Source organism: Misgurnus anguillicaudatus, chromosome 5 (genome assembly GCF_027580225.2).
Source record: "Misgurnus anguillicaudatus chromosome 5, ASM2758022v2, whole genome shotgun sequence".
Classification (NCBI taxonomy): Eukaryota; Metazoa; Chordata; class Actinopteri; order Cypriniformes; family Cobitidae; genus Misgurnus; species Misgurnus anguillicaudatus.
Genome location: NC_073341.2, coordinates 18,187,501 through 18,199,547, shown reverse-complemented (window position 1 = coordinate 18,199,547; position 12,047 = coordinate 18,187,501). Strand labels below are relative to the sequence as shown.

General features: G+C 36.9%; 1 protein-coding gene across 1 annotated transcript in view; it reads right to left on the bottom strand.

Moving 5' to 3' along the window:
• Nucleotides 1–611: 611 nt before the first annotated feature.
• The window catches only part of lrrc75ba (leucine rich repeat containing 75Ba), a 28,705-nt gene continuing 17,269 nt past the window's right edge, over nt 612–12,047 (bottom strand). The window contains exons 4-5 of the mRNA XM_055168891.2: nt 3,910–4,255; nt 612–3,605 (exon numbers count right to left, since the gene is read on the bottom strand). Coding sequence (XP_055024866.1) covers nt 3,387–3,605; nt 3,910–4,255 — 565 coding nt within the window. The 3' untranslated portion in view covers nt 612–3,386. The remainder of the gene's footprint in view (nt 3,606–3,909; nt 4,256–12,047) is intronic.

The window sequence follows — 12,047 nt, the reverse complement described above, 5'->3', positions numbered from 1 at the left end:
AGTCAATTGCGCTCAAAAACTGGTTTGGTACAGACATTGCCAAAAAATATCTTCCTTTGTGTTCAGCAGATCAAAGAAATGTGTACACGTTTGTAATAATTTAAGGGGGAGAAAAGATATTGACAGATTTTTTCATTTTGGGTGAACTTAAAGGTGCAGTGTGTAAATTTTAGTACATCTAGTGGCGAGGTTGCAAATTGCAACCAACATTTTAGTCCACCGTTCACCGAATTGCATAGAGAAGCTACGGTAGCCGCCACCAGACAACCATGTCATCGTTGGATACAAAAAAAGTTTGTCCGTTAAGGGCTTCTGTAGAAACAAAATGGTGACTTCCATGTAAGGGGACCCCTGTGTATGTAGATAAAAACGTCTCATTCTAAGGTAATTAAAACATAACACTTCAGTATGAAAGGTCTTTATACACCCATGATAATATAGTTATGTATTTTATATTGCATTTCTGTCAAGAGATCGTTATAAAAGTTACACACTGCACCTTTAAAAGACAGGCTTATTTTAGTATCATGCCCCATATATTCCCAGTGAACCCTTATAATAGCTAAAATAACAGTATTTTTATATTAAAAACAGTATTTTTATATTTGGGTGAACTATTTATTTATGTATTTAGCAGATTTCAGCATCATCACCATCGTAAAAAAACATCTTGCCATTTTTGTTGTACACTCCAAAACACCAACCTTTCACAGACACAACTTTTATCCTCCAAACACTCTCTGATGTCACCAAATAAACAAGCGACTATTCTTTTTGCACAGCTATGGGATTATAATAATCAAGTTTTATTACAGAGCTGTGTAACAGTCTTATAAGTACTGCTTATTACATAATGTTTAAAGCACAAATTTATGACACAGACAGAGAAAACTCATATATACAAACAGACACATAAACAACATGACAAACTGCCCTTCAATTAAGAACCTGTATTGGATATTTGCCATCATGTATACAGTAAGCATTGTGAGTACTAAGATTCTGATATTGTTTACATGAGTAACAAGAATATCATATGCAGGTTAAACATCCCATACAAGCAGATCATGGCTGGTCATTAATTATAATGATCTACTGTATAAGCACAGGGCCATAACAACAAATGCAAATATTTATGCAAATACTTCTATTTTTACAATAAGACACTTCTTGTGAAGTGAAATTTATTTTAAGATGAAAACAGTCCAGATGATATTCATATTCAGTACTGGAAAGTTTACAAGGTCGTGTATACGTTTTACAAATAGCATTTGTTAAGCTCCTGTGAAGGGATATTACATATATTAATATAGTCAACAACACTGAGACAACATTAAACAAATACACATTTGACACATTTAAAAATAATACATGTATATATTTGAACAACAAAAAAGGTTAACATTTAACAATTCGATCATCTGAGCTTTACCTCCAAACAGCTTTGTATGACTGGTTTTGTATTAAGATTATGATATCAAATGTTTGTGTTACACAAGACAACATTACTATGATAAGCTTTTGAGACACACATATGTTTAAAATACGAATTAAAGTGCTCAGGTAATCAAATAATTTTAACATGATGTGTAAATATTAAAGATGCATCGATATATCAGCCAATAATCACACCATCGGCAGATAGTTTAAAAATAATTGTCCGATTATTCCCGTCAATTAAAAGAGGGCTGGAAATCCATCAAATTGTGCTATGTGTAAAGGAAGTGTTAAATGCTTGATGTTCAGTGTTGATAGGAATTTTTCTCCTAGGAGTTTTTTCAACCCCTAGGGTGTCAGCTGACATTGGCTTAACTTAGCACTTTTATCTATACGTTACATTATTACTAATGTCCACTGGTGTTTTATCCGCTTTTATTAATGTAAAGCTGATTTGAAACAATTAAACAATTGTTAAGAGCATTATATAAATAAAATTGAATTGAATACCTGTTATTAATTCATAAATCTTAAGAAATATAATTTAAATATTAAGAATTTAGTTTATGTTAAGAATGTTAATTTAAGTACAGGCTTGTAATTACTTTGAAATGTTGCTGAAATAGAGAAAAAACTGTTTTCATTTGCATGTCTTACAAAATTGTGTCATTAATTATCATTAATTTAAAAGAAAATATAAAAGGTAAAACCACCAAACTATCCGCATCGTAATCGATATCATCACTCATTTGAATCGGTATATCGGCAGATATGCACAGTTCAGCTGACTTCATATATATATTTGTAGCAGTCATGTTAAAGGTAAAATACAACCTGCTTCACCAATGTTAAGTGTGAATTAATATTTCAGTTTAGTGTATTAGACATGGCTTATCAAGAAAACACAATAAGGTATTAGAATATACACCATATTAATCATATCAATTGACCAGGCATAGGTACCTTTATTTATCTGAGTATACCAAAGTAAAAGTCTTACTTAAAAAAGTCAAAACTTTTCTTAAAGAGGGCAAAGTTGGTAAAAAGCAGTATAGAGTTTCTCTCAAATAAGGAAAGCGTACTTAAGAGGTATTTTTAAAATGAAAAAAAAAAATGCCGTAATAAAAACAAGTAATGACAAACATGTTCCAAGTCTTATCATTCAGTAAACTCAAATCGTTCTTATAATCTACCCGTTGTCTTCTAAGGTAACTTTAACAATAGTACACAACAAAAAAGTCCTCTAGCACACCAGCTAGTGTTACCCTGTATCATCACTCACAACTACACGAAAAGTGGTGTGTGAATGAATGAGTTAACGTTTCGGAAAGTGGGGGAATGCAAAAGTCTCTACATAGCAGTTTTGCTGGCGTCACGTGACGTTGGATCGGCTGTAGAGTCTGTTGAGCTGGTTTCATGGCTTTTGTTGGGAGATTAGTGGAGCACAGACATAATGGTGATGGGTCCGGTCTGTCCCAGTAAAGACAAGCGATGCAACACTGACAAATCTGACCAAACCTCACAAAATTGCTAAAAGCTGGGTGTCCGATCTTCAAATACACCGCTGGTATGCATCAACCCGGCAATTGACTCCCTCGCTCAATTTTTCCTCTCCGTCACTGGTTCTTCGTGAGAGAAGACCTCCTCCAATGAACCCCCATCTTGTGTCAAGGAGCATCACCCATCCACATAGTAAGTCAATGGTGAAGCTTTTGGAGAGCGCGTTTCATTGTGTTGTGTTCAGGTGGTCCCATTTGTGTTGTTGGGAACACTTTAAATATGTTGGTCATACAATGGGAGTTTCATGGAGCTGCAGTGGAGAAGAAAGGTAGAAGGTAAAATGTGTTGACTGGGAGAAATGGTGCTGAGGGAGAAGGGGTCTCCTACTTGCACTTTCTCGTTCTTTATGATTTTCATTCCATCATTTGATAACACCAGAAGTGATTGGTTCACCTCTGGCAATAGGGAAGGGTGAAACTACCCGAACTTTTCTGTTCTCCGATACTCCATGGCTCTATATCTTCCTCTTCTTCATCTTCTTCGTAGTGGCTGGGTTCTTCAATGGAACTCTCCATGCGATAGCAGTAGGGTTGACCTTCTGTGTACTCATAGATAGTAGGCAGGCTGCTCTTCAGACTACAGCGTCGCCTTAGGGCTACCAGAAGAGGCTGTTGAGACACACAAATCAATATGATTTCTTATTATGACAATAATGCACTCTTTAAGTGGCTTTCTTTTTCAATTGAAAACTCTTAACCAAGTAGGAGATGCTCTCTGAAAAAATCAGTAAGATCCTGGTAAAAAATGTCATGTTTTTATCACCGATGAAACATTGTTTCAGGAGCAACAAAAAATACTGATCCAAGACAACGTCCATCTCATACTTAGTTAACATCATGTCCTACTATTTACTCCTACAAAATAAGCTTACATTAAGCTGTGATTGCTTTTTATAAGATTTGACTGTTTTACCTGCGGCATGGTAAATATGTCCACGTTGTTGCCCAGGTCAACCCAAGCAAGACAGTTGAACCCCTTAGATTCCTTGAGGGCTTCGGCCAAATCTTTAAGGACGCCATGAGTCAGACGGTTCCCGTTGAGAGCCAGTGTCGTGAGTTTGGGCAATGCACCCAGGAAGGGCAGTAGTAGACGTAGGCCTTCATCTCGAAGCTCAGTGAAACTCAGGTCTACGGATATCACAGCACCCCCGCTGGTCTGGAGGTAATATGCCACGTGTCGTAAGTCACGAGTTGAAAGAGGGATCCCAGAGAGGTCCACTGAGTCACTGCACAGCTTCTTTTGAAGTGTTGTTTTAAGACTGAAAATGATATGAAGCAGGACAAACAATGTAAAACAGACATAGCAGAATATGGTTGATTTTGACTGTAAATCTTAGGGGTAGTAGGGAATAAAAATGGTGTGCCTTTAACAAAATGGTTTTTAATCAAAACAATCTTTATGGTATTCTTTTGTGTGGTTACAGATCAGATAAAATCTGACAGGCATTAGATAAAAACTCAGCTTCTTTTCAAATCTTTATCAGTCTGTGTGCAGCCTCTGTGAGCAAAACTCACAGCCAGAGTTCAGTGTTGTTCTGCCAAAGTCTGCTGAACACTGAATCCCTGCCGTTGGTGAGAAACATGTTTGGATATTTTTAGTTTTCTGCAATATTTGCCACTGCCTTTATTCTCATCCTTTAAATTTTGATTTCCATTATGCTATTGATTATTTGCATTATGCAATATGCACACATGCTATCGAAACATTGCTTTCTTTGTTTGAGTATCCCCACCATACCTGCATAGCAACACTGGGTCAACCATTTTATAGACAAATAATACTATTTACAGTCGCGGCGGAGAGTTGGGGGGCGCGAAATGTTTACTTCTTCCGAGGGGGGGGGGCAGAAAATAATTGAGAAGCACTGGTCTATAGGAACCTGTGAGTATAACCAAAACAACAATGGTGGGCTACAGGACTGAGTTTGTGCTGCTCAAGATACTGAGCTTATTAACAATCCAAAAGTTACCGAAATTTTGTCGCTTTAGTGTCTAGGGCAGGGGTGTCCAAAATCGGCCCTACAGATTTTAGCTGAAACTTTCCTCAACACCCCTGCCTGGATGATTCTAGTCTGCCTAGTCAGACCTTGATTAGCTGAATCAGGTGTGTTTGATTAGGGTTGGAGCAGAACTGTGCAAAGACACAGGCCGGCCCTCCAGGAGCAGGATTGGACACCCCTGGTCTGGGGTCACTAGTAAAAACTACCTTATTGTCATGGCTGTGAAGCCACCGAGATCAGGACCTCGGTAAATTTTTCATATTAAAAAACAAATTTAAGTTCTCTGAATGCTGCGGCTGCAGCATTCACAGTGTTGCCAAATCCCATTGTGAAAAATCCTCCCCTTAAGAAAATTAACCATGGTTTTATTGTGGTAAAAGTGTAGTAACCATGTTTTTTTGGTGTATTGATTACTATCAGCAACCCCATGGTTTTACTACACTTACCATGGTTAAACTAGGGTTTTTAAAAAAACATGGTTATCAAAACCATGATTAATTTGTGGTTACCATAGTTTTACTACAGTTATCATGTTTTTTTTTTTAACTGTAGTAAAACCCTGATTAATTTTCGTAAGGGTCTTTAGACGTAGTGTTCAATGTTTTAACAATTAATGTGAAATTTATAAAGTTAGAATGTGCAGGTTAGTGTTAGCGATGTATCTGATTTATTACTAATATCTGGCAACACGGGGTGATCAGCACCTAAACCTTAATCAAATGGCACATCATTCAGCATGGGCAGGTTATTGCTGACATAATCGGTAAGACACGCGCAATGATCCTCATGATTATCGTAAAATCAGTAGAAAATAGCACTGGTACAAAGATGTAGAACATCTGGGTTTAAATTAAATATGCCAAATATGTAACTATTGGGTATAAAGAAGGTTATGTTATTTCATTTAGTTTATGAGCATTTATCAAATTCATACTAAAAACATTACAAGTCAGCAGTTAAGTTTTAACAAATTGTGATAACAAATATACCTTAAAGCTTACCACGTTACCGTTACCAGAGTTTTACTACTTTTAACAAACTACATGTTTTATCTTTTGGTAAATTGTTGTTGTGATTTATGAGTGTGTTTTTTCATGTTTTGCTGTATGTTGTATATTGTATAATTGTTTACTTTTATATCTGTTGCTGCCTTCTTGGCCAATTTACTCTTGTAAAGGAGATTTTAATCTCAATTAGTTTTTTAATTTGGTTAAATAAAAAGAACTGATCTAATAAATATAATATAACAATGTCCACCCACAAAACAAACAAACAAACAGAGTGTGTATCCAAAGTGTAAAATGGCGAAAATGTTATTACAGAATACATTAGATCCCAAGTAAAAAATAAAGTATACTTTAATGTACTAAAAATTATGCACTACACATATACTAATAAAAGGTATAGTTCTACGGGAAGTACTTCAATGCACCTGAAAAAGTATACAATACCAGTAATCGTTTCTAGTACAATCAGATGTTCCTAAGTTTATCTTAAGAAGTACTAAAGATAAATTAGCTATAAAATAAGTGCGCAAAAATAGTACATTTACTAAGTGTACTAAAAGTGTGTTTTAGTGCACTTTTTTCTTGTATTTGTTAACTCTCAACACCCCTGGACCTCACTAATTTTCAAACCCTGGCTATGGCCATGTTTGTTGTCCATCTAAACAAAACTGTTCAATGCTTTGCAATTTTAATTGTTTGTATTTATCGCTCTGTAAAAGAACACATATGTGCACAGATGTGTGTTTTTTACTCTACAAAGTAACATCGCCATCTACTGGCCTGGCACACGTTGCAGCATTTTCTTTCCTCTTCGTGGATCCATGTAAATGCAAATATATTTACTAGCATTGTTGTGTGTACATTTTATGAATTTTTTTACTACTCTGTTGTCGTGTAAACATAGCCTTAGTTTGTTGGCACAAAAATTACACACATCAGGTAAAATCCCTACATCTTTACAAAAGCAAACTAAACACATTCTTAGTAAAATAAAATGGAAATTAGTGTAGGTCCTTAAAAAAAAAATCTTTACAGAACCACTACCCTTTCTGCATCAGACAGCGTGCTTCATTTTGATCCGCTTCCATTAACAGGATCAATAAGGTACAAAAACAGACTCACATAAACATACAACCACTTAAAAAACACTCAGAAGCACAGATCATCTACATGATGCATTCAGAATAGGTGGCATGGTAACAATGCACAGTTTGAAATGGAAATAGGATGCGGCATTTGAAATACTGCACACTGTCAACCAAGCGAAAAGAGAAAGATCAAAGGAATATTCATATGTGCTTTGCCAAAAAACACATAGATATACAGTGACTTGCAAATAAACTATTGCAAACCTCACAGTGGTTGATATCTTTTCATGTATTTTCCTATCAGCAGTAGCAGGTGGCATCGCACATCCGTGTTCAGGACCAAATTCAATTTATTCGCCAAATATAACTCCAGGTTCAATCCCCCTCCCCGGGGATTGAGCTGTATTCAAGTGTCCAATGGCTTTATTTTGACATACTATGTTTTTTTTTAAAGCTCTGCGACTTATTTCAGCTGAGTCATGGACCAATCTGCTCTACCTTTAAACAGTGACATTTGAGGGATCTCTGTGATTAAAAAGCAATAGGCTGGACCATGAAAAGACAGCGTGCTTTGATGAGAAGCTACAAAAAAACTCTTTGAAGATGCTTCAGGGGTCAATTTAGATAAAATGTCTGCTATAGAGGTGGTCTGGAGAGAAAATAAGATCATTGTGATTTAAGAGCAAAGATAAATTGCATATTAAAAGCAATTACGTTTAGATTTTTTGCTGTTTTTAGTGTATATTAGTGTATTAGTGTATAGTGTATGTATATTATCGAAAAGTCTTCCAAAAGGTCACAAAACAAAAGCTGGAAGTCAAAACTGCAATATTTCTAGTTCACCACAAAGCAGGATGTGTCAAAGAATATTTCTAATGTGTTATTTATCTGTATGTTTTTTCTTGCGACCAGGTGTCAGTCTGAATTACAGTCACTTCGGGCTCACTTCACGTTTCTTGGCAACCAGCAGCAATGAGTGACATTCATTTTCCTTACTGTCAGCTTTCGTCCTATCACAGACACTAAGCATTCTGCTCTCAGAGATGGAGTCAATGTGTGCATCCGTTGCTGCAGATTTTCTGTCTGTGAAAATATGTGAGTGTCTGAAATTGTTAAAAATCTTATAGATCCAGGATATATTGCCTTTCAGTGCCCATAAACACAGATCACCAGCATGCATACCAGTTTCATTTCAAAGGTTAGATGTGGAGTACGGTACGGTAAGGTCAGACTGGTCAAACGAACCGTGGTCAAACATTCTCAGTTATGGTATGAATAGTGTAAGTGCACCCTAAATTATGCCTTATCACACCCAAAACAAAAGGTTCTTGAAACCACAGATAGTTTTAGCGGCAACAACATAAAGAAACGACTTTTGTGGTCCTTAACTTCTGGTAGACTGCCACAAGGAATCAATAACAGTCCTTCTAGAGTAAATTATTTTTAATAAAAAGCTAAATAAATAACCAGTAAATGATCTTAGTTCAAATCATAACTAAAGTGTATCAACTATACACTAAGCTAACGTTTAAAGGTGGAGTTTCATATTTTGAAAAATGCTAACAGTAGCCGCCTAGCAATGAAATCACGATCCCACCCTCCAGTCAAATCGCCATCCAAAGTCACGCCTCTTCCAAAACACATGAACATGCACAGATCAGACGGTCACATCTCATGTCTCATTCACCAGTGAGAAAACTTTGCAGTACAAAGTGAATAACATTTCCAAAATAACCAACATAAACAGATGACATAAATTTCTACAAATACATTTAAACAACTTAACATAGTGATTGCTATCAGGATGTGAGGAGACTTTTAACCAGCATAACTAAAAAATGTTTCAGGATCAAATCTGTTACCCTACCTTTAATGTGTAAAATGAATGTATACAATGTTAGCTAAAGATCTTTAAATTCTTCCTTGGCTGCTAAATCCACACAGTCTCTTCTTGTATTTTGGAAACCAAAACTATTTTATTTTCCACAAGGTATTTCTTCCAGAGCTCCGTTTAGTCACTAGCCAGATCGATAAACAAGCACAGACCAGAAATTAACCTCAGGCCAGGCGCATAACCACGGCAACCCGCGTGCATCCAATAAAACTGTCTATAAAAAGAGTACGAAAGTAATGCTTCTTTCAAGAACTTTTGACTGGATGGTTCTCTGGGAAACCGTAAGTGGTTTTTCCGCATTGCTGCAGCATCCCTTTTGTAGGACTCTTAGGTGTAACAAAGGATAGAAAAAGTACAACAGTCAGTTTTCAGACATTGGGGTCTGTTCTTTATCTCTCTGAGTGAGTGTGAGAAAGGTGAGAGATGATTTAGGAAATGTTGAATGTGACTCAATCGAAATAAATGAAGGAAAACCAAACAGAAGAAGAGGAAGGTACAAAGGGTGGCCAATGAGTGTTTTCTACCTGAGCGCATGCTTTCACACCTTTGATCAGTGTGAGATTCAGACTCGCACCCGCCTCCAGGAGCAGATGCTGGTCTGTCTTTTTATGAAGGCCTGAAAACAACACTAACAACTGACTGTGTTTTTATCATGGCCTTAAAGGGATAGTTCACCCAAAAATGAAAACTTTGTCAAAAAAATCCTTCCCCAAATGTTTCCTTTAAACTTTAGAGTGTTGTTTTGAGATTTTTTAGTTAACACCTCACCTCTTTAAGCTTCAAAAGAAGCCAAGTGTTATCAAATGACTTGACTCGTGCCCTGTAGTATCCTGAAGGCAAATAAGAGAGTTTGGTAAAAAACAAACTAAAATATAATCCATTATTTGATTAATTCTTAATGCTGCGTTTAAACCAGCCACTTTTGAGGCGTCAAAATTGTGTCTACCGCGCGTAGTTTGCTGCTTGACCAGTTTGAATGCATTCGCGCGTCTAAGAGCGAAGTAGACACACGGAAAAACAAGCATTTGACGCGCGTCAGAGGCGAAATTCACTTCTTGTGGGGAGGCAAGTGCTATGCGGTTGTCTGTTTGCAAGATGGCTGATGTTGATTGTGCATTTATCAAGAGAGTTACCGGTTTGTATTTAGTCACCTTACTATAGGGGGAAAATAGTTTAAAAAACGGCGGGAATGCCGCAAGTCGAAAGTGAAATGTATATGTAAAACTTACCAGGTTGCCCAATCTCCTGACTGACTCCTTTTTATTCCTGTCTCTATAGAAAGAAGAACTTGTGTCATATTCATATAGCTTCGGGTGACTGCTCATGGACAATATCAAGCGTCCCTTCATGTTGAATTAGTGAATCCGGGCGGGGTTGCCGCCACAGCAGCAAGCAGGCTCCTGATTGGTTAACTCATCGCAAAAATTCGCCAAAGTTCACATTTTCAACTTGGGCGTCAGCCACAAATTCACCTCAAACGCAAAATGCACAAAAAGCACCATTCGCGCACACCACGCTAGATGCTCAATGAAAGGGAATCGCGTCTACCGCGCAGCGCTAAGCGCCTCATACGTGCCGCGAGACCTCCAGACGCGTGTCAATGCGTCTTCACATTTACTTAACATTGAAATCACTCGTGCTTGACGCCTTTACTGCGGCTGGTGTAAAAGCAGCTTTAGTCTTGGCCTATGCCTCTCTTTCAATACACATTTTCTGTGCCTGAATTGTTGTTTAGGCAGTTTTAGGATATAAATACTGTGTTTCAAGTAGATGAGTAAATGTCTTAAGGACACCTAAAGTATACACTGAAAGAAATGATTCATTGAATTTAATCAATTTTTTTAAGGTAAGTGGTTGCAATCAATTAATTTAAGCTACATTTAAACAAAAAAGATTAGTAACGTAAAATAAAATATAAAACTTTTGTTTAAATGTAGCTTAAATAAATTGATTGCAACCACTTACCTTAAAAAAATTGATTAAATTCAATGAATCATTTTTTTCAGTGTATGACATAAGTCAATTAGAGTTATTTATTTAACACTTTTGGGTCCTTTTGTAGCTTGAAGGGTTTTCTGGTTACTATAGTGGAGTGACAGAAGCGAAAGTTTTAAAGTACAGGCCACAACCAAAACGCAGAGATTTTAACACAAGCTCAGTTGCATCATGAACAAAATATATGGCAATGATGGCAATCCTGCTATGGCTTACAGATAGTGTGTGTTTGTGCGCACGCGCGCGTGTGTGTTTGTGTGCGCGTCTCAGTATGCATGTCTGGATCCTCTTTGCCTCAGACATGAGTCACATCGCTGCCAGTCGCTTTACAGTGTCAATCACACATCAAAAGTTACACTATAATGCCCCTGACAGACTTTTGATCATTCCTCACATGCATGAATAAACCACACATATACGAGAGCCAAGAGTTCCATATAAGATCCTACTTCTTAAATCTCTGACTGTTCGTCTCTGTCCCTCTGCTTGCTATAGTAAAACCATTTTCTGCTCTCTCTTCCCTATCATTGAATACATACTGATGTTACATCAATCATCCTTACTCCCTGTATAATTGCATCATCTCCAGTCAACATCCGAGCAAGTTAAATCCTGATAAATGTGAAGATGGGACAGAGAAGAGCAAACTAATGCAGGTCCATGAAAATTGACCAGGCACATATAAATCTGTCCATTTAAATAAAGACAGCACTGTTTCTTATTTCACTTCTCATTTCTATGTAAATAGAGCTGGATTGCAGGAATATGATACCTAATATAGCAGAGGCGTGCATCCATACAAACCAATATAGTGCATGAAGAGGGAGAAAGATTTATCTCTGCATATAACATATAATCTATCTATCTATCTATCTATCTATCTATCTATCTATCTATCTATCTATCTATCTATCTATCTATCTATCTATCTATCTATCTATCCATCCATCCATCCATCCATCCATCCATCCATCCATCCATCCATCCATCCATCCATCCATCCATCCACCATTTCCATTCCAATCTATCCTATCCATCCATCCTTCTATCCATACATACATCCTTCT